The 23,827-nt window shown below is 43.2% G+C and overlaps 1 protein-coding gene across 5 annotated transcripts in view; it reads left to right on the top strand.

Annotated features, from left to right (window-relative positions):
• The window catches only part of LOC143774327 (A.superbus venom factor 1-like), a 247,395-nt gene extending 223,813 nt beyond the window's left edge, over nucleotides 1-23,582 (top strand). For 4 of the 5 annotated variants that reach the window (XM_077261792.1, XM_077261791.1, XM_077261793.1 and 1 more), the window contains 6 exons: nucleotides 10,190-10,295; nucleotides 10,385-10,474; nucleotides 16,049-16,135; nucleotides 17,027-17,110; nucleotides 17,521-17,656; nucleotides 22,747-23,582. In XM_077261792.1, the coding sequence (XP_077117907.1) occupies nucleotides 10,190-10,295; nucleotides 10,385-10,474; nucleotides 16,049-16,135; nucleotides 17,027-17,110; nucleotides 17,521-17,656; nucleotides 22,747-22,888 (645 nt within the window). In that variant the 3' untranslated portion in view covers nucleotides 22,889-23,582. The remainder of the gene's footprint in view (nucleotides 1-10,189; nucleotides 10,296-10,384; nucleotides 10,475-16,048; nucleotides 16,136-17,026; nucleotides 17,111-17,520; nucleotides 17,657-22,746) is intronic. The other variant, XM_077261796.1, reaches the window with a different exon arrangement.
• Nucleotides 23,583-23,827: the final 245 nt, after the last annotated feature.

The following is a 23,827-nucleotide window of genomic DNA, read 5'->3' as shown; positions in this document are numbered from 1 at the left end:
TCTCTGGAGGCAAGAGAGGTCTGTCTTTCTCTCTAGGGGTAGTTAGTTCCTCAGGCTGGCTCGAGACGTCTAGGATTTTAGACACGTTCACCGGCTGCCTCTAGTGTGGTTGGATAGGTTCAGTTTTGCGGTCAGTCCAGTTTTCCACCTCCCTAGAGCTTGTCCTATGTTTAGTCACCTTGCTGGAGTATTTGTGATCCTCAACCACTAAGGATCATAACAGGTGTCTGCCGCTCCCTGGTGTTGTCCTCCACTGTATACAGTGGGGCAAAAAAGTATTTAGTCAGTCAGCAATAGTGCAAGTTCCACCACTTAAAATGATGAGAGGCGTCTGTAATTTACATCATAGGTAGACCTCAACTATGGGAGACAAACTGAGACAAAAAAATCCAGAAAATCACATTGTCTGTTTTTTTTATCATTTTATTTGCATATTATGGTGGAAAATAAGTATTTCGTCAGAAACAAAATTTCATCTCAATACTTTGTAATATATCATTTGTTGGCAATGACAGAGGTCAAACGTTTTCTGTAAGTCTTCACAAGGTTGCCACACACTGTTGTTGGTATGTTGGCCCATTCCTCCATGCAGATCTCCTCTAGAGCAGTGATGTTTTTGGCTTTTCGCTTGGCAACACGGACTTTCAACTCCCTCCAAAGGTTTTCTATAGGGTTGAGATCTGGAGACTGGCTAGGCCACTCCAGGACCTTGAAATGCTTCTTACGAAGCCACTTCTTCGTTGCCCTGGCGGTGTGCTTTGGATCATTGTCATGTTGAAAGACCCAGCCACGTTTCATCTTCAATGCCCTTGCTGATGGAAGGAGGTTTGCACTCAAAATCTCACGATACATGGCCCCATTCATTCTTTCATGTACCCGGATCAGTCGTCCTGGCCCCTTTGCAGAGAAACAGCCCCAAAGCATGATGTTTAGTGTTGAGCATTCCGATACCGCAAGTATCGGGTATCGGCCGATACTTGCGGGTATCGGAGTTCCGATACCGAGGTCCGATACTTTTGTGGTATCGGGTATCGGTATCGAAACAACATTAATGTAAAAATGTGTAAAAGAGAGAATTAAAATAAAAAATATTGCTATACTCACCTCTCCGACGCAGCCTGGACCTCACCGAGGGAACCGGCAGCGTTGTTTGCTTAAAATTCGCGCGTTTACTTCCTTACGTGAAGTCCCGGCTTGTGATTGGTCGCGTGCCGCCCATGTGGCCGCGACGCGACCAATCACGGCAAGCCGTGACGTAATTTCAGGTCCTTCAGGATTTTAAAATTACGTTCTGGCTTGTGATTGGTCGCGTCGCGGTCACATGGGCGACGCGACCAATCACAAGCCGTGACGTCACGGGAGGCTGGACACGCGCGCATTTTAAAATGCGCGCGTGTCCTGCCTCCCGTGACGTCCCGGCTTGTGATTGGTCGCGTCGCCCATGTGGCTGCGACGCGACCAATCACGGCAAGCCGTGACGTAATTTCAGGTCCTTCAGGATTTTAAAATTACGTTCTGGCTTATGATTGGTCGCGACGCAACGCGATCAATCACAAGCCGTGACGTCACGGGAGGCTGGACACGCGCGCATTTTAAAATGCGCGCGTGTCCAGCCTCCCGTGACGTCACGGCTTGTGATTGGTCGCGTCGCCCATGTGACCGCGACGCGACCAATCACAAGCCAGAACGTAATTTTAAAATCCTGAAGGACCTGAAATTACGTCACGGCTTGCCGTGATTGGTCGCGTCGCGGCCACATGGGCGGCACGCGACCAATCACAAGCCGGGACTTCACGTAAGGAAGTAAACGCGCGAATTTTAAGCAAACAACGCTGCCGGTTCCCTCGGTAAGGTGCAGGCTGCGTCGGAGGGTGAGTATAGCAATATTTTTTATTTTAATTCTTTCTTTTACACATTAATATGGTTCCCAGGGCCTGAAGGAGAGTTTCCTCTCCTTCAGACCCTGGGAACCATCAGGGATACCGTCCGATACTTGAGTCCCATTGACTTGTATTGGTATCGGGTATCGGTATCGGATTAGATCCGATACTTTGCCGGTATCGGCCGATACTTTCAAGTATCGGACGGTATCGCTCAACACTAATGATGTTTCCACCACCATGCTTTACAGTAGGTATGGTGTTTGATGGATGCAACTCAGTATTCTTTTTCCTCCAAACACGACAAGTTGTGTTTCTACCAAACAGTTCCAGTTTGGTTTCATCAGACCATAGGACATTCTCCCAAAACTCCTCTGGATCATCCAAATGCTCTCTAGCAAACTTCAGACGGGCCCGGACATGTACTGGCTTAAGCAGTGGGACACGTCTGGCACTGCAGGATCTGAGTCCATGGTGGCGTAGTGTGTTACTTATGGTAGGCCTTGTTACATTGGTCCCAGCTCTCCGCAGTTCATTCACTAGGTCCCCCCGCGTGGTTCTGGGATTTTTGCCCACCGTTCTTGTGATCATTCTGACCCCACGGGGTGGGATTTTGCGTGGAGCCCCAGATCGAGGGAGATTATCAGTGGTCTTGAATGTCTTCCATTTTCTAATTATTGCTCCCACTGTTGATTTATTCACTCCAAGCTGGTTGGCTATTGCAGATTCAGTCTTCCCAGCCTGGTGCAGGGCTACAATTTTGTTTCTGGTGTCCTTTGACAGCTCTTTGGTCTTCACCATAGTGGAGTTTGGAGTCAGACTGTTTGAGGGTGTGCACAGGTGTCTTTTTATACTGATAACAAGTTTAAACAGGTGCCATTACTACAGGTAATGAGTGGAGGAAAGAGGAGACTCTTAAAGAAGAAGTTACAGGTCTGTGAGAGCCAGAAATCTTGATTGTTTGTTTCTGACCAAATACTTATTTTCCACCATAATATGCAAATAAAATGATAAAAAAACAGACAATGTGATTTTCTGGATTTTTTTGTCTCAGTTTGTCTCCCATAGTTGAGGTCTACCTATAATGTAAATTACAGACGCCTCTCATCTTTTTAAGTGGTGGAACTTGCACTATTGCTGACTGACTAAATACTTTTTTGCCCCACTGTAAATCTGAGCTTCAACCTTCTGGCTCTCATTAAGTGCTGTTTTTTAAAAATTTGGTGGTTGGGGCCTACTAACGGTGTCTGCCGCTCACTGGTGTTGTCCTCCACTGTATAAATCTGAGCTTCAACCTTCTGGCTCTCATTAAGTGCTTTTTGAAAAAAAATTGGTGGTTAGGGCCTACTAACGGTGTCTGCCACTCCCTGGTGTTGTCCTCCACTGTAAAAATCTGAGCTTCAACCTTCTGGCTCTCATTAAGTGCTGTTTTTTAAAAATTTGGTGGTTGGGGCCTACTAACGGTGTCTGCCGCTCCCTGGTGTTGTCCTCCACTGTATAAATCTGAGCTTCAACCTTCTGGCTCTCATTAAGTGCTGTTTTTTAAAAATTTGGTGGTTGGGGCCTACTAACGGTGTCTGCCACTCCCTGGTGTTGTCCTCCACTGTATAAATCTGAGCTTCAACCTTCTGGCTCTCATTAAGTGCTGTTTTTTAAAAATGTGGTGGTTGGGGCCTACTAACGGTGTGTGCCGCACCTTGGTGTTGTCCTGTGTTATTTTCCTGACCTTTAATCTTCAGGCTTTCGGCCTTCATTTGTAATATTAAACTGCATAGGGCCTACTAGTTGGGTTGGGCCTACTAACGGTGTCTGCCGCTCAAAGGTGTTCTCCTCCACTGAACAAAGCAGTGCCGCCTGTTTATTACTGTTACCAATTTTGAACTTTATTTTGCCCACTTTATTATTTGGGCCTACTAACTGTGTCTGCCTCTCATTACAGTTGTCCTCCACTGAACTAAGCAATGCTGCCTGGTTAGTCCTGTTACCAATTTTGAATTGCATTTAGCCCACTTTATTATTTGGCCCTATATCAGTGTTTCTTCCTCATCCTGCCCATTGCCCAGCCGGTGCTACATGAGTCTTGTGGTACTTTGACCCAGACCACTACATTCCCCTTGCACGCTACACAGCCACAATCTGACCCTGCTGAAAGTCAGGTTCCCCTTCCCGCATACTATACCACCTTACACAGGGACAAAGAGGAAGGTGCAGATGAAAGTGCAGGTTTCTTTAACAGGTAGGGGGCATACTCGTTGGCGACGTCACAGGCACAGGGCCCCTCAGAGTACACAAAAGTGTCGCTGCCGGTGGGAGGCGCCCCCGCCGTGCAAACACACGGCTGTACTTTGAGAGGCCCTGTGCCAGTGCCAATGCGAACGAGTGGGCCCCCCCTGCTTGCTCAGGATCACAGCACTTGCAACGTTGAAATACTTACCTCTCCCTGCTCCACCGCCGTGACGTAATCCACGTTTCCTGGGCCCACTAAAACCTTGAACCAGCCCTACCCCCCACAACGTTTGCCAAATGACCCCCAATTTCCAATGCCCAACTATTATTATAAAGTTAATTAAGATTGACAAGCTTCAGAAACAAGAATGGATGTTTTTGGCATTAAAATGGGCACTGTAGGTGTTTTCCTGGCCTCCACTCACTGCCGACTATGCTTCCCCATTGACTTGCATTGGGTTTCATGTTTTGGTCGATCCCCGACTTTTCGCGATAATCGGCCGACTGCACTCGACTCGACTTTGGACAAAGTCAGGTTTCGCAAAACCCGACTCGATCTTAAAAAAATGAAAGTCGCTCATCTCTAGTGCCAATACTTTTGTCCACCCCCTTTTTTATGTTTGGTGTGGAATTATATCCAATTTGGCTTTAGGACAATTCTTTTTGTGTTTTTTCATTTAAGACACATTAAATGAAGATAATAATACCAAAGAATTTGTGTTTGCAATCATTTTCAGGAAGAAACTGAGTATTATCTGACAGAATTGCAGGGGTGTGAATACTTTTGGCCATGACTGTAGATTATACAGTGATCACCAGTGACATTATACACAGGACCTCTGTATATAGTGTACAGGTAATACAGGGATCACCAGTGACATTGTACAATAATAATAATAATAATATTCTTTATTTATATAGCGCCAACATATTCCGCAGCGCTTTACAGTTTAACAGTTTCAAACACAGCAGTCATAGGTAACAACGTTAACAATACAGTAATAAAGCAAAATAAGACGACCCTGCTCATGAGAGCTTACAATCTACAATGAGGTGGGGGAGATACAAAGTACAGGTGTGTATTTACAATGGTGTATTTACAATGATGGTCCAGCCATCTTCAGGGGGTGGAGGGTAGATGGAGATAGTGAATGGGCTACACACACACAAACATAAAATGAGTTTGATTAGGGAACGTGATAGGCCGCTCTGAACAAATGTGTCTTGAGCGAGCGCCTAAAACTATGCAAGTTGTGGCTGGTCCTAATTTCTTGGGGTAGAGCATTCCAGAGGATTGGCGCAGCACGGGAGAAGTCTTGGAGTTGGGAGTGGGAGGTACAGATTAGTGCAGAGGTTAGTCGAAAGTCATTTGCAGAGCGCAGAGGTCGGTTAGGCCGATAGACAGAAATGAGAGAGGAGATGTAAGGGGGTGCCGCACTGTGCAGAGCTTTGTGGGTGAGAACAAGTACTTTGAATTGTATCCTGTAATGAATGGGCAGCCAGTGTAACGACTGGCGAAGAGCGGACATGTCCGAGTAACGATTAGCCAGATGGACGACCCTAGCTGCTGCATTAGGGTTGAGCGAAACGGGTCGGCCATTTTCAGAAGTCGCCGACTTTTGGCAAAGTCGGGTTTCATGAAACCCGACCCGACCCCTGTGTGGGATATGTTTGCGATATCGGGAATCAGTATCGGAATCCATATTTAAGTGTTAAATAAAGAATCAAAATAAAAAATATTGATATACTCACCCTCGGACGCGCCCTGGTACTAACCAGTAGGCTTCCTTCCTAAGAATGAGCGCGTGAATGACCTGCGATGACGTCGCTGCTTGTGATTGGTCGCGAGCAGTCACATGGACAAGCCGTGACGTCATCTAAGGTCCTTCACGCGCTCATTCTTAGGAAGGAAGGCTGCCGGAAAGAAGCAGGGCGCGTCCGAGGGTGAGTATATACCTAATAGGAATATTAGGTTTCAGTGAGGGCCAACAGATTCAGAGAGTTGTTCATAAAGTAGTTGTGCAGGAAAGGAAGCTTGTTACATACAGACCGTGGATTCCAAAGGGCACAATTGAAAGGGAGAGATGAGGGAGTGCAAGTAATATTAATAAGGTTAGTATGGTTTTGATATGAGGTAGGGTAGTGGTTAAGGTTGGGGGATGGGGGACCGGGGTTTGGGGAGATGTCCCCCGAAATAAGTAGGAGTAAGAAGAGAAAAAGCAAGTAGTTTTTGGAAGTGTATGAAGTTTTTTTGTGCAGTGTGTTTGGGTAAGATGGGCTGAGGTTTTTCAGGAAGGTGAGAAGTGCATGGGAGCTGTACATGGGAGAGGGAAGGAGTGAGGAGCTGATGTATATAAGTCGTGGTGGAGGGGGGATTGGGTGGTGAAAGTGGATTGCAAGGGAGCATAGGAGGATAGGAATAAAGCATTTTGATAGAAGGGAGAGCAGAGTGTGGGTTACCTGACTCCTGCCCTGACTAATTGCCATGGAATAACTGCTGTATCACGACACTTATCTTCCGTGACGCTTAACTGCCATGGAATAACTGCTGTATCACGACGCTTATCTTCCGTGACGCTTTGCTTCTGGGACGCTTGCGTGCACCCAAACTTGTTTGCACCCCTAAGGATGGTTCTACATTTATAGTCCAATGCTGGGTCAGAAGAGATGGATTGTGGGACCAGGGTGGGGATAATTTGGCAGCTGGGGCCAGCACACCAGGGGGCGGTTAAATGATCAAACACATTGTGGCTGGCAACATGCTATAACACCTTCAAATTGATAGTATCTAGAGTGGCTACAGTCATGGCTACACATCAAACAGTGAGTAAATCCTACAATGCAACCAATTAATTATACCAAACATTAAGCAGGCACATTAAAATATGTTGCTAGATGGTAGAGTGGCAGATGGCCGACTGCAAGCAGAGGGAGTTTATACCATTAGAGTCTATTGCAGCAGATGAGACAGCAAGCAGAGGTGGGAAGTTATACCATTAGAGTCTATTGCAGCAGATGAGACAGCAAGCAGAGGTGGTAAGTTATACCATTGGAGTCATTGGAGTCTATTGCAGCAGATGAGACAGCAAGCAGAGGTGGGAAGTTATACCATTAGAGTCTATTGCAGCAGATGAGACAGCAAGCAGAGGTGGGAAGTTATACCATTAGAGTCTATTGCAGCAGATGAGACAGCAAGCAGAGGTGGGAAGTTATACCATTAGAGTCTATTGCAGCAGATGAGACAGCAAGCAGAGGTGGGAAGTTATACCATTGGAGTCATTGGAGTCTATTGCAGCAGATGAGACAGCAAGCAGAGGTGGGAAGTTATACCATTAGAGTCTATTGCAGCAGATGAGACAGCAAGCAGAGGTGGGAAGTTATACCTGTGTGAAGAGAGAAGATGGATGTTAGTTCTGTGCCATGGAATAACTGCTGTATCACGACGCTTATCTTCCGTGACGCTTTGCTTCTGGGACGCTTGCGTGCACCCCCACACAGGAGCTCTGTATATATTGCCAGTGTACAGGTAATACAGTCATCACCAGTGATATTATGCACAGGAGCTCTCTATATAGTGTATAGTGTACAAGTAATACAGTAATCACCAGTGACATTATACAAAGGAGCTCTGTATATATTGCCAGTGTACAGGTATTACAGTCATCACCAGTGATATTATGCACAGGAGCTCTCTATATAGTGTCAGTGTACAGATAATGCAGTGATCACTGGTGACATTATACACAGGAGCTCTGTATATAGTGTCAGTGTACAGGTGATACAGTGATGATCAATGATATTATGCACAAAATTCTGTAGATGATATAAGTGTATATAGTACAGGTAAATCCAGTGACCTAACAGTAATGCATCCAAATGAGGTAATTTATTTACCCTTTTCTTCTTCATTTGGCACAGACAACTGTGACTTTTTCCAGCCAGGACTCTTCTCTGCATAAAGTAACAGACATAAGCTTTTATTTTTTCCTCCCCTTCTTCCAAGAGCCATAACTTTTTTTTTATTATTCGCAACACAGATAAGGGAGTGCTTGTTTTTTTTTATGATGAGCAGTAATACTTTTGAATGACATCGTAAATCATGTGACCTACTGAAATGCAGGGAAAAAATTGCTGTGCTGCAAAACAGCGGAAAAAAAATGTGCAATTGTTTTTTAGATGTTTTATTTGTAGCGTTCATTATACAGTAAAAATGACCTGGCAATATGATGTTCTTGGCCAATGCAAAACATGCATAGGTTTTTTATGTAAGTAGTAAAAAAATTTGGAAATTTGTAAAAAGATAAAAATGGCATTTTCCGAGACCAATAACATTTTTATTTTTTTCTCATTATAGCAATCATCAATTGGATTAAAGAATTCTATATTTTGATATATCAGACTGTTACAGATATTACAGATGTGGGGATACCATATATGTGTATTTTTTTTTGTTAAATATACCGTATATTTTATTTTAATAGGAAAAGGGATGATAGTTCAAACATTTTCTTATTTTAAAAAACTGTTTTTTTACAATATATTTTAGTTTCCTTAGGGAACTTGAACCTACAATTGTTTGATCGATCGTACTATATACAGTATAGCAATACCAAAGTATTTCTTGATATAGTAAAAAAAATCACTGACTTGTATAAAAGCTAGCCACGGACTGGCTTTCATAGGAATACCATCATGACAGGCACAGGGGTGTTCAACAAACCCCCAGTCATCATGAGAATCCATCGAAGCCAATGGTTGATAAGAAAAATTTGCCACCTGCTGTAAATGCCGCTGTCACAGTGTGCAGAGCTACTCTCCACCTTCTGGGAAATGATGACTGCCATCATCTGCCTCCAACATTCAAAGATGCAGGCTCAGTCTCTAAGGCTGCATCAATGAGAGGGAGCCAAGATATGATGTACCATTGCGATATACTGTATGTCAGTAAGGAATTAATGCATTTGTCCCCTGCAATACTAAAATTTCTCTTTGTTCTCCCATGTGTAATATCTGTCTTTGTGCTCAAATACAACAGTAATTCTCTGGCCACCATCCTGTAATGATGGCTCCAGTCCATATCCTGGCACCTTTCATCACTAATGTCCCCCATCCTTGCCCACAATCTATATTAATGTCCCCTCTCCTGACCACCATCCCGTAATAATGGCTCCAGTCCTGTACTAACGTACCATATCCTGGCACCTTTCCTCACTAATGTCCCTCACACTGGTCCACAATCTGTATTAATGTCCCCTCTCCTGGCCACCATCCTGTAATAATGGCTCCAGTCCATATCCTGGCACCTTTCCTCACTGATGTCCCCCGTCCTGGCCCACATTCTTTATTAATGTCCTCTATCCTAGCCACCATCCCGTAATAATGGCTCCAGTCCATATCCTGGCACCTTTCATCACTAATGTCCCCCATCCTTGCCCACAATCTATATTAATGTCCCCTCTCCTGACCACCATCCCGTAATAATGGCTCCAGTCCTGTACTAACGTACCATATCCTGGCACCTTTCCTCACTAATGTCCCTCACACTGGTCCACAATCTGTATTAATGTCCCCTCTCCTGGCCACCATCCTGTAATAATGGCTCCAGTCCATATCCTGGCACCTTTCCTCACTGATGTCCCCCGTCCTGGCCCACATTCTTTATTAATGTCCTCTATCCTAGCCACCATCCAGTAATAATGGCTCCAGTCCATATCCTGGCACCTTTCATCACTAATGTCCCCCACACTGGCCCACAGTCTGTGTTAATGTCCCCTCTCCTGGCCACCATCCCGTAATAATGGCTCCAGTCCATATCCTGGCACCTTTCATCACTAATGTTACCCATTCTGGCCCACATTCTTTATTAATGTCCCCTATCCTGGCCACCATCCCGTAATAATGGCTCCAGTCCATATCCTGGCACCTTTCGTCACTAATGTCCCCCATTCTGGCCCACATTCTGTATTAATGTCCCCTATCCTGGCCCCCATCTTGTAATAAGTTTCCCAGATCCTGACGCTCTTCTGCAAAAACAAAAAAGTTCTTTACTGATGTTTTTACATTTCTTTTCTTCCTCGGTACAGATCTCACACACAGAAGAGGAATGCATCAAATTCAATGTCCATCAGATATTTAACGTTGGCCAAATCCAACCGGCGTCTGTCACTGTTTATGACTATTACAGTCCCGGTAGGAAATAAAAAAGATTTCTGTTATATGCGAGCATTCAATATTTGAAAATGCATTTCTTACATATTTAACTTTTCTCATCGTTGTAGAAAACCGCTGCTCTAAATTCTACCATGTGGATAAGGACAGCGAGTTATTGGCCATGATCTGTCAGAAAGATGTGTGCCGGTGTGCGGAGGGTAAGTGACCAGACCTACTGATGTACTAAATAAGACATAATAGAAGCAAAGGGGAAAAGGACTAAAATTATCCATCCCACATAGAATCATAGAATGGTAGAGTTGGAAGGGTCCTCCATGGTCATCTGGTCCAACCCCCGCTCAATGCAGGAGTCACTAAACCATCTCCAACAAATGTATTTCCAGCCTCTGTTTGAAGACTTCCACCGAAGGAGAACTCACCACCTCTCGTGGCAGCCTGTTCCACTCATTGGTCACCCTCACTGTCAAAAAGTTTTTTCTCATATCTAATCTGTGTTTCCTCCCATTCAGTTTCATCCCATCCCACAAATTAGGTATGTATTTATCACCAAACAAGATGGACATCCATGCACTAATAGAATTATCGGGATTTGGATGTTTCGCCCCCAGCAGTTCGCCCCCAGCAGTTAGCCCCCGGGTACATTTCGCCCCCGCACATTTCATCCCCAGCATTTGGCCCCCAGGATGTTTCGGCCCTGCACATTTCACCCCACACATTTCTCCCCCCAGCAGTTCGCCCATTTCGCCCCCAGCAGTTCGCCCATGGAGGTCTTCTTCTGCTTATCTTTGCCTGATCTTCTCCTGGCTGTGTGGGCTGGGGATCGATCGCCAGGCTGGATCCGGAGGCCACCACTAGTCCGCTCCTTCTTCCCAGCTTCCTCTTATTTTGCCTGATCTCATCGCGGCACTGCACATGTGCAGCAGTGTCTTGGTGACAAGAGAGGCATCCTGCCCCCTGGATTGACTGATGAATGAGGCAGGAGTGACATCGTGTCAGTGAGCGGCCATGAGACATTCGGCCTCACTGCCATGGCATTTATCATGCTTCATGAATCAGTGATCCAGGCAAGATGAAAAGACAGCCAGAAGCAGGAGAAGACGTCATGGGGAACCACTAGACTGCACTCCGTGACCCAAGGAGCTGCAGCTGCGACAGGTAAGTATGTCAGTTTTTTTGTGTTCTAGGGTGATAATACTCGTTTAAGGCCAGCCAGAAGAGACACTAGGTGAGCTGCTGAAAAGGCAGCCACATGAATCCCCAGCATTTGGGGTCCTGTATATTTTACCCCCAGGTATGTTATGTTCAGGAGGTGAACTGCTGGGGTGAAATGTGCGGGGATGAAATGTGCAGGGGCGAAACATCCTGGGGGCCAAATGCTGGGGATGAAATGTGCGGGGGTGAAATGTACCCGGGAGCGAACTGCTGGGGGTGAACTGCTGGGGGCGAAGCATCCTATAACCATTAGGGTAAGTTAACACATGGCTTTTTTGCTGCTTTTTTTTCTGTAGCAAAACCTGATCTTCTTGGCAGGAAAGAAGCTGAGTCAAAAACGCAGGTTTAGGTGCGTTATTGTTGTGTATTTGTTGCGTTTTTTGGTGCTTTTTTTTCTCTTTGTCCATGCTAATGTCCTTGGATTTGCAGCAGCAAAAACGCAGCAAATAATGATACCTGCGTTTTTGCTGTGTATTTTTCAACATCCATTCAAGTCAATGGGTGAAAAAACGCAGCAAAAACGCTGAAAGAAGTGACATGCTCTATGTCCAAAAAACGCAGCGAAGCACTAAATACTGATCAAGCAAAAAACCAATGTGTGTGCATGAGATTTCTGAAATCTTGTAGGCTTTGCTGGTATTGTAAAAAGCAGCTGAAAATTAGCATAAAAAACGCAGCAAAAAAACGCACCAAAAACGCCCTGTGTGAACTTACCCTTATCTAGAATCCACCATTCTCTATTATCTGTGATGCTCCATACTGTAATACTGAGAAAACAAAAAACACAGAGTATAAGTATTCATTAACCCCTTTCCGACCTGTGATGCCACGTAGGCATCATGAAAGTCGGTGCCAATCCGACCTGTGACCCCTATGTGGCGTCATGGAGGGATTGCGTCCCTGCAGATAGGGTGAAAGGGTTAATTCCAATTTCACCCGACCTGCAAGGACAGGGGGAGTGGTACTTCAGCCCAGGGGGTGGCTTTGCCCCCACGTGGCTATGATCGCTCTGATTGGCTGCTGAAAGTGAAACAGCCAATCAGAGTAATTTGTAATATTTCACCTATGAAACTTGGTGAAATATTACAATCCAGCCATGGCCGATGCTGCAATATCATCGCCCATGGCTGGAAACCCTGATCTGCCCCTGCCACCGATCTCCTCCCCTCCGCTGCCCTCCTCTCCCCTCCGTTCTCCCCTCCGCTCCCCCGCTGTCCGATCTCACCCACCCGTTGTCCGATCCCACCCCCCCATACTTAACGAGTCCCGGTGCACCTCCCGGTGTCTCTCCGTCTTCTCCATGGGCGCCACCATCTTCCAAAATGCCGGCCGGCAGATTCATTCCAGGTACATTTTGATCACTGTGATAGGTTCTATCACAGTGATTAAAATTAAAAAAAAGTAAATACCTCCCCTTTATCACCCCCATAGGTAGGGAAAATAATAAAATAAAGAAAATATATTTACTCTTATTTTTCCACTAGGGTTAGGGTTAGAATTAGGGTTAGGGTTGCAATTAGGGTTAGGGTTATGGTTGCAATTAGGATTAGGGTTGCGGTTAGGGTTAGGGTTGCAATTAGGGTTAGGGTTAGAATTAGGGTTAGGGTTAGAATTAGACTATGTGCACACGGTGCGGATTTGGCTGTGGATCCGCAGCGGATTGGCCGCTGCAGATTCGTAGCAGCTTTTCATCACATTTACAGTACCATGTAAACCTATGGAAAACCAAATCCACTGTGCTCATGGTGCAGAAAATACCGCGCGGAAATGCTGCGTTGTATTTTCCATAGCATGTCAATTCTTTGTGCGGATTCCGCAGCGTTTTACACCTGTTCCTCAATAGGAATCCGCAGGTGAAATCCGCACAAAAAACACTGGAAATCCGCGGTAAATCCGCAGGTAAAACACAGTGCGTTTTACCTGTGGATTTTTCAAAAATGGTGCGGAACAATCCGCACACAAATCTGCAACGTGGGCACATATCCTTAGGGTTAGGGTTGGAATTAGGGTTAGGGATGGAAATAGGGTTAAGACTGGGGTTAGGGGTGTGTTGGGGTTAGGGGTAGGCTTGTGGTTAGGGTTATGGCTAGGGTTGGGATTAGGGTTAGGGGTGTGTTAGGGTTAGGGTTGTGGTTATGGTTGGGATTAGGGTTAGGGGTGTGTTGAGGTTAGTGTTGGAGTTAGAATTGAAGGGTTTCCACTGTTTAGGCACATCAGGGGGTCCCAAATGCGACATGGCACCACCATTGATTCCAGCCAATCTTGCGTTCAAAAAGTCAAATGGTGCTCCCTCCCTTCCGAGCCCTGATGTGCGCCCAAACAGTGGAATACCTAAACATATGGGGCATAAGCGTACTCAGTAAAAATTGCACAACAACTTTGAGGGTCTAATTTCTCCTGTTACCCTTGGGAAAATAAAAAATTGCGGGCTAAAAAATTATTTTTGAGGAAAGAAAAATTATTTTTTATTTTTACGGCTCTGTGTTATAAACTTCTGTGAAGCGCTTGGGGATTTAAAGTACTCACCGCACATCTAGATAAGTTCCTAGGGAGGTCTAGTTTCCAAAATGGGGTCACTTGTGGGGAAGCTCCAAGGTTTAGGCACACAGGGGCTCTCCAAACGCAACATGGTGTCCGCTAACGATTGGAGCTAATTTTTCATTCAAAAGTCAAATAGCGCTCCTTCCCTTCCGAGCCTTGCCGTGCGCCCAAACAGTGATTTACCCCCACATGTGAGGTATCAGTGTACTCAGGAGAAATTGGCCAACAAATTCTAGGATCCATTTTATCCTGTTGCCCATGTGAAAATGAAAACATTGAGGCTAAAAGAAATTTTTTGTGAAAAAAAGTACTTTTTCATTTTTACGGATCAATTTGTGAAGGACCTGGGGGTTTAAAGTGCTCACTATGCATCTAGATATGTTCCTTGGAGGGTCTAGTTTCCAAAATGGGGTCACTGGTGGGGGGAGCTCCAATCTTTAGACACACAGGGGCTCTCCAAACGCGACATGGTGTCCGCTAAAGATTGGAGCCAATTTTTCATTCAAAAAGTCAAATTGCGCTCCTTCCCTTCCGAGCCCTGTCATGCGCCCAAACAGTGGTTCCCCCTCTACATATGGGGTATCAACGTACTCAGGACAAATTGGACAACAACTTTCGGGGTCCAGTTTTTACTTTTACCCTTGGGAAAATAAAAAAAATTGTTACTAAAAGATCATTTTTGTGACTAAAAAGTTAAATGTTCATTTTTTCCTTCCATGTTGCTTCTGCTGCTGTGAAGCACCTGAAGGGTTAATAAACTTCTTGAATGTGGTTTTGAGCACCTTGAGGGGTGCAGTTTTTAGAATGGTGTCACACTTGGGTATTTTCAGCCATATAGACCCCTCAAACTGACTTCAAATGTGAGGTGGTCCCTAAAAAAATGGTTTTGTAAATTTTGTTGTAAAAATGAGAAATCGCTGGTCAAATTTTAACCCTTATAACTTCCTAGCAAAAAAAAAAATGTTTCCAAAATTATGCTGATGTAAAGTAGACATGTGGGAAATGTTATTTATTAACTATTTTGTGTCACATAACTCTCTGGTTTAACAGAATAAAAATTCAAAATTTGAAAATTGTGAAATTTTAAATTTTTTTGCCAATTTTCCATTTTTTTCATGAATAAACGCAAAAACTATCTACCTAAATTTACCAGTAGCATGAAGCCCAATATGTCACGAAAAAACAGTCTCAGAATCGCTAGGATCCGTTGAAGCGTTCCTGAGTTATTACCTCATAAAGGGACACTGGTCAGATTGCAAAAAATGGCCAGGTCATTAAGGTCAAAATAGGCTGGGTCATGAAGGGGTTAAAATATTAGTATATAGCTTTGTTCAGTAAATATTCCAAGACAGGTATATAAACACATACATTTATACATATAGACACAAGGTCAATAAAGGACCCAAGTGGTAGAAGGCTAGCTCATTCTACAAAACGTATGGTGGGCATGGGAAACGAACCATGAAAAGGTGTTGTAATAATCAAATATGCCAATAATAAAGTGCCAGTGCTTCAGAATTTAATATAGTCCTAACACAATGCATAGTATCACTGGAATAAGTACTAGTGATCTAAATTACATGTCTCATATCATCAAAAGAATCAGTTATAAGGGAAATTCCCAACCAGTCCAGCAATGACTGTGTTCAGGATGCAGTACATGATGTAAGTTGAGTTCTTACCCATGATCTAACACCAGGATGAGTCAGTCAGCAGCTGGCCGGCGTATCGGCGGTTGTTAAGGGGTTAATAACCTCATTAAAGCAGACAAGCCTGTAAGTGTGGGGATTTCTGCACTTGGCGCTCATACTTGAGGCTGAAAATTTGCATATCATTAACATGTCTATCCGTCCTGTGATTTCGATAATTCCATGACTGTTCTTTCTTGTTGTAATGTTTATTATTGAGGAGCTCACAAGGTGGAGAATATCCACATTTGTGGACGTAAGAGAAATCGCATCATCAGAGGTAGCCTCCTGAGCCTCCTGCCATGAATTTCTTTGGATTTTGTCTTTTAGGTAATTGTTTCCTGCAGCAACAACTGGGGGATGAAATTGATGCCATAGTACGACTCCAGAAAGTATGTGATCCAGGAGTTGACTACGGTGAGGACCACGTTCTTTCATCTTAACATACAAGTATCTGCTCAACACTTATCGACTGAAATCCGGCCTTACTGACATCCAAAAAGTCTTGTTTTCCATTTCGAGGTCACCGGTTGTCCTGTTGTTGGATACACGTTTTGTTGGTCACCTCTCTATTAATCCCTTCCTGGTTTGGCCAATTTGTATTTTTGCACTTTTTTATTTTTTTTCCACCCTTCTTTTTTAGAGCTGTAATTTTTTTTTCATCAACATTTCCAAATGAGGGCTTGTTTTTTAGCAGGAAGACTTGTAGTTTTGATTGTCACCTTTCACAAGTGATGTGAGATTGGTGAAAAATTTTAATTGATGTTGTTCATTGTGCAGTAAAAATTGATTTTGCAACTCCAAATACAGTGATACTAAACTTGTATAGATATAATTTTTTCATATCCATTTTTTTAAATTTATCCACTGATGGGCCCGTTGAATGACTCGTTTTTTTTTACATGGTAAGCTGACAATTATAAATATTCCAATGTATAGTACTTACATAATAATCACTTCTCATTGGATTTTTTTTAGGTAAGTGTGGAGTCCCTAAATCCAATTTTGGGGTTTCAATTTGTTTTCACTGTATGGATTAATCAATTTTAGGTTTTGAAAAATTGGACTTTTATGGATGTGGCGATACCAAAGTTTATTTATATCTTTATTTTTAATGGGAGGGGATTTCATATCCAATCTCGGTGGTTCCAGGCAATAATAATTAATACAGACAGAATTTGCCGTGACTGGTGTAGGCTCAGATCCTGAGCCCGCTCCATACATGGGAACCTATCGTGGGATGTACTACGTTGTCATAAGTGGGTAAAATGTTTATTAAAAATGTCACCTTATTTTCTCTGTTTATAGTGTACAAGACGCAACTGGAAGAAATACAACATAATGATAACTATGATAATTACGTGATGAAGATAATCAGCAATCTCAAGGAAGGTAAGGAAGGAAGGAAGGAGACAAGTGTACATGCATAGGGGGAAAATACATGTATGGCCTCTACATGATCATCTATAATTTCAGACATGGTTTGAAATATGTGGAATATAGAAATGAGTGTATCTATAATTGCCCATTACCAATCTGGATTTTAGCCTGGAAAACCATGGGGTTGTCAGAGTTCCATAATGAGGCTTTGTCATATACGGGCAGATTATTGCTCTGTAACATCTTTGCCGTTTAGGTAAATTTATGCTGCTTTATCTCTGGTGACATGTAAGTGAACCTGTACAAGGTCGAAAGATTAACTGCAGTTCAGAGGTTATTATAACATCAATTGCCTTTTGTTAGCGTTGTGATAACCCCCAGTGTGTTCAAATTTTGTCTTCCATGTTTGGTCCCATGATTAGGTTCAGAAGAACGTGTTTTGGACAAGAAGAGGAATTTTATCAGCCATGTAAAATGTCGCAAAGCATTAAATCTGAAAAAAGGACATGACTACCTGATCTGGGGGTCAACAGAAGACGTTTGGTCACAACCATCTGGGTAAGAGATATGATCGTCACTAGGAACGCAATTAGAGATAAGCGACTCTTTTAAAATATGAATTCAACAGAATCACCCAAATTCCCTGCCCCCCAAAATTGATTTGCTATGAATCAAAAATATGCCAAAGCCTTCACTTGCCCTGAAAAATGTGAATGACACTATCCTCCCTTCCACACCCTGATCTTCAACACTGCTGTGCTGTCACCAGCTATTTGTACAGTTAATTCAGTGTTTTATGGCTGTCTCTCCCCATCACTATGGTGTAAGCTGTGACATCCTCTGACTATCTAGATTTACCTCAAAATGGTTGCTGCATTCCCTTCTTCTGCTTTTATACTGTCTATACTGTATATACTGACCCTCCTAATTGGCTGCACATTACCATGTGATGTGATAACTGCAAGGCATTATGGGCTAGTCTGCTCACGGCTATGTGATCCTTCTCTGGCTGATCCAAACTTCTGCAATGTGTAGAATATTTTAGATAATTTGCGCAAAGCAAATCACAACTTGTTTGAATTTGTTTTATTCAGCGAATTCCTAAAACTTTGACACAAATTCAGTTATTGTATATTACACTATGAACTGTGAAGAAATTACACTGTGTTCCAAATTATTATGCAAATTGGATTTAAGTGTGATAAAGATTTAATTGTTTTGTTTTTCAAATAAACTCGTGGATGGTATTGTGTCTCAGGGCTCAATGGATCACTGAAATCAATCTTAAGCACATGGGATAATTAGTTTTCCAGGTGATTCTAATTAAAGGAAAACTACTTAAAAATGATGTTCCACATTATTAAGCAGGTCAAAGTTTTCAAGTAACATGGGAAAGAAAAAGGATCTCTCTGCTGCTGAAAAGCATCAAATAGTGCAATGCCTTGGTGAAGGGATGAAAACATTAGAAATCTCCCTAAAACTTAAGCGTGATCATCGTACTGTTAAGAGATTTGTGACTGTATCTGCGCACAGATGTGTTTGTGCTGATAAAGGCATAATTAGGAAGATTTCTGCCAGGCAAGTTCATCGGATTAAGAGAGCAGGTGCTAAAAAGCCATTACAAAGCAGCAAACAGATATTTGAAGCTGCTGGTGCCTCTAGAGTCCCTCGGACCTCAAGGTGTAGGATCCTTCAAAGGCTTGCTGTGGTGCATAAACCTACTATTCGGCCACCCTTAAACAGTGTTCACAAGCAGAAATGGTTGTATTGAGCCCACACATACATGAAGACTAATTTCCAAACAGTCTTGTTTACTGATAAGTGTTGAGCAACCCTGGATGGTCCAGATGGATGGAGTAGTGGATGGTTGGTGGATGGCCACCATGTCCCAACAAGGCTGCAACGTCAGCGAGGAGGTGGAGGAGTCATGTTTTGGGCCAGAATCATGGGGAAACAGCTGGTAGGGCCCTTTAAGGTTCCTGAAGGTGTGAAAATGACCTCTGCAAAGTATATAGAGTTTCTGACTGACAACTTTCCTCCATGGTATAAAAAGCAGAAACGTGCCTTCAGGAGAAAAATCATCTTCATGCTGACAATGCCCCATCTCCTGCTGCAAAGAATACCTCTGAGTCATTGGCTGCTATGGGCATAAAAGGAGATAAACTCGTGGTGTGGCCACCATCTTCCCCTGACCTCAACCCTACAGAGAACCTTTGGAGTATCATCAAGCAGAAGATCTATGAGGGTGGGAGGCAGTTCACATCAAAACAGCAGCTCTGGGAGGCTATTCTGACTTCATGCAAAGAAATACAAGCAGAAACTCTCCAAAAACTCACAAGTTCAATGGATACAATACTTGTGAAGGTGATATCAAAGAAGGGGTTCTATGGTAACATGTAACTTGGCCTGTTAGGATGTTTTGGAGTTAAATAGCTTTTTTGTTCAGTGAATGTGACCTCCTAATGCTGCAAATTCCACAAATGAGCATTTTCAGTTCTTTAAAACATATCAATTGTTTAGAAATTCTGCTGTGCCTAATAATTTGGAACAGTGCATTTTGAGTTTTTATTCATTTTGGAGATTATACTGTTATCATTGGGAGGTTTCTTCAATAAAATTCGATGTATACTCTAACGGGTGAAAACTTTTATTTGACTGACTGTCATTTGCACCGACCATTTAGGAAAATCAGAGAAAAATGTCATTTGCATAATAATTTGGAACATAGTGTAAATGTGAGTCATTCTACAGAACAAAACCTCATTCACACATGGCAGTCACCAGACTTTTCAGACTATGACCAAATCCTTGCTAAAAAGTTCCTGATTCCGAATATCTGCTGTCAGGTAATCAAGTGATCTTAGGATCATGTTGATTGGGGAGAAAAAAAATGTAAAATCAAAAAACAAAAAAATTAGAAATTTAAAATAAAAAAAATTCTGAATATATAAATTCTAATCACCCCCTTTTCCTTTTTTTTAATGCAGGGTAAACATAAACATATACTGTATTTTATGGATTATAAAACACCAGGAGGCAGGGTCGCTGCTGCAGGAAGCCAGTGGCAGAGGCAGGAGCGGGGCTATTCTGCGGGCCCCAGGCTGATAGGAGGAGGTGTTCAACGGAAGGAGGTAAGAGGGGGAGTTCAGCAGTTCGGGGGCTCTGCCAACATTTTGTGAAAGACTGGAGCCTCTTCACTTTCCGTGGTTTTCAATGTGGTGGACATTGGGAAAATGGTCACCAGGGGAGGCCCATGCACTGATTGAGATCTTGGCTATCGAAGTCCACTGCATTGAAAATCATGGAAAGTGCGGGTGCCTCTAGGCTTTAACAAAATGTCAGCGGAACCCCAGCAACACGGAACACCTCCTCCTACCAGTCTGGGGCCTGCAGTATCGCCCCACTCCTGCCGCTGCCAGCTTCCTGCAGCAGTGACCCTGGGACCCTTGCTCCACCGCAGCCGGGAAGCGACATTCGGATTATAAGACACACTCCCTCCCCCCCATAATTCGGTGGAAAAATGTGCGTCTTATAATCTGAAAAATACGGTGCATAATGGCTATTATCACATCCATAAAACACCTAATAATTCAAATATTATTTATTCCACATGATGAACACCAGTGAAAAATAATGGCACAATCTCTATGTATTGGTCACCTCGCATCATTAAAAAAAAATATAAAAAGCAATCAGAAAGTTTATATATCTCAAGCACCCAACTGCTGAGGGAGAAATCACCCAGAGAGGGATAAAGCTGGAAATGTAGCCTGGTAGAACATCAGTGCCCATCATCCGTCACTAACTGGAGGCTCCAAGCCTATGGTCTCTCCATGTAAACGACTTAGTTGAGAAGAGAGATCTTAATAGACTCTCAATGAGCTCCAGATTTTAAAGAACCATCCAAGCACCTTCTCTCAGAGAGTGATTTTTGGTTCTTTCAAACCCTAGAGTACAAGATCTGTTTGAGTGACAGTAGACCCAATGTGGACACAGTTTGATCTATGAACTCATTATAACTTCCAGGCCTACCACATATGGTTACTGCACTGCTGGGTGCCATAGAGCAAAGATGGCTGACCACGTTGGCCAAGTTTAATAACAAGATTTAGTATCAATCTGGGAATAGGAATAGAAATACTGACATCTTATCTAGCAACCAAATATAAACCACAAGAGACCCTAGAGACAAAGCATTACAGGAAAAGTGACCCCCTATGTCATGCTTGTTGATGAGGAGCTTCTGCAGGTCTGTTTTCAGATGGGATGTGAGTCAGATCAGATTACAATGTGGGTTACAAGGCAAGATCGGGTGGTTGGCTAATTAATGGCAGAGTAAGCAAAAGCGGGATAGCCAGTTCAAAGAAGTCAACCTGTATCTACTGTCTGGTTGTCAGCTTAGCCATGAAAAGAGTCACCAAGAGGGATGTTACTGCTCTCTCAAAAAGTACCAGCTTTCTTGTAGTTTATGAGATTGTCCTTTACCATCAGGTAAGATTACCCACCGAGATAGTGCTTACTTGAAAGTTGTGCTGTTATCAAGAGAAATGGGAGAAGTAATAGCAAGGGACGTTTTGGTTTAGAAAAGACTTTCAACAGGTTGCAACAACCACCACCTGAATCTGCAGAACGTGGTCCATTTGCAATGAAAGCAGGACGTTCAGCTTAGTTAAGCAGAGGAACAGCACAAATGATTTAGACTCCATATCCATTGCAGCTGGACCCTCAGGGGTTAAGTATTTGAGCAGGGGTTTAAGATATTGAAATTTGTCATTCATCGCTTCACTAAATTTGCAGTAGTAGTTACCTCCAGAGATTGGACAGCAGAGTCTGCAACCCAGGCTCTGTGGAAGAACTTCATAGTGCTTGTAGAAAGGCCAGGTAGGACAGGGCTAAATCCTAGCTCTGCAGGCTTCGATTAGTGCACCTGGCTGGCTCTGCATATAAACAGGCTAGGTGTTCTTCTAAGTCAGTCAGCTCCGGAAAGCTGACCAAGCTGGATGTGTCTTTGAGCTGAAGAGAGAGAGACAGGCCAGAATCCCTCACTGAGAAGAGTCTGCACAGGTCAAGTGCAGAGAACTGCAAATATCTGTGGTTGCTCTGGACAATAACAGTTGTGTGTGACCGAGCTGAGGCTAGCTCAGCCATGTATGAATAGTCAGGGTTTGTTCTGTTGGTTAGCACCTGGACAGGGCTAGGGACTTATGATTATGAGTTATATCACATTATACCATATCAACCACACAAAATAGAACTTCTTAGGATCTGAATCATACGTTGGTACAAGTGCTACAAACCATGGAAGCTAAGGAGAAAGGGACAAATTTAGTTCTGGAATTGGTGTGGGTCTACAACAATACAGAACATCCCCGGATGGAATTGTGAAATTAGTTTTTCTTGTATCAGATTAATGAAGAATAAGTGCCTGATGTAAAATGAACACTTCCCAGAATACACACTACCAGCCCGGCGCAAACACTGAACAAGCTGGAAACGCCAAGAGATTTCAGCTCAGAATTGTGAATGTGGCACTAGGTTATAATAGATGAAGGCAAAATGTCTTCTTTGTCTACCCCATGTGTAATACTGTATATACTACTGTCCATACTAATGTAATCTCATGTAGATTGTGTATTTCCTTTTTTTAGTTATTCCTACATTATTGGAAAAAATACATGGATCGAACAGTGGCCAAATGAGAAAGAGTGTCAAAATGCAGAACTGCAGAATCGTTGTGAAGATTTGCTTCAGTTTTCTGAAGAACTAGAGATTTTGGGATGTAGAACATAAGAATGAGAAACCTCTCCAAAATGTGACATTTTATATACCAATAAACGTCTCATTTGCTATTCTGTCGAAATCTGCTGACTAACCTGGTGTCCATTGTCTTCTTCAGTATCAGTTCTCTTGTAGATTCATTAGGAGTGAAACCACAAGTCCCAGCAGAATGTACTCCCTCCTTGATACAGCATCTCTCTGGTCACACTGGGATACAGCTTGGGGCTGCAGTGTTCAGATATCAGTGAACTAGTGATGAATAAATCTTTTGAAATTTGAATTCAACGACTTTGCCAAATTTTGACGAAAAAGTGATCCATGGCTAAAAAATTTGTGTGAATTTCAATACTGGAAAACTTGGAGCTGCTCATAAAATACACATTAGAGAGAAAAGAGAGAGGATCTCACTGACCATAAGAAAATACACTGCACAGAAGAGAGAGGACTCGCTGATCATAAAAGCTTACACTCTACAGAAGAGAGAAACTTACCCTGTGCTGTCTGAGAAAAAAATCAAACAGCACACGGACACAAAAATGTAGCCTTGTTATATACAGTGCCATCCCTTAGTGTATAGTGGACTCACTTATTATGTACAGTGGGGAAAATACGTATTTGATCCCTTGCTGATTTTGTAAATTTGCCCACTGACAAAGACATGAGCAGTCTATAATTTTAAGGGTAGGATAATTTTAACATTGAGAGATAGAATATCTATATATATAATTGTCTAAGGGTTTTTCTGTCTGTCTGTCTGTCTGTTTGTCTGTCCTGGAAATCCCGCGTCTCTGATTGGTCGAGGCCGCCTGGGCCTCGACCAATCAGCGACGGGCACAGTATCGACGTAGATGTCGTATCGACGTAGATGTCATAATGGTTGCCATGGCGACGATGATGTCATAAAGCTTGCCTTGACCAATCAGCGACGGGCACATTCTGCCGCGAATTCTG

Source organism: Ranitomeya variabilis, chromosome 5, assembly GCF_051348905.1.
Source record: "Ranitomeya variabilis isolate aRanVar5 chromosome 5, aRanVar5.hap1, whole genome shotgun sequence".
Taxonomy (NCBI): domain Eukaryota; kingdom Metazoa; phylum Chordata; class Amphibia; order Anura; family Dendrobatidae; genus Ranitomeya; species Ranitomeya variabilis.
The sequence above is the reverse complement of the archived record's forward strand: the minus strand, read 5'-3'. Positions and strand labels throughout refer to the sequence as shown.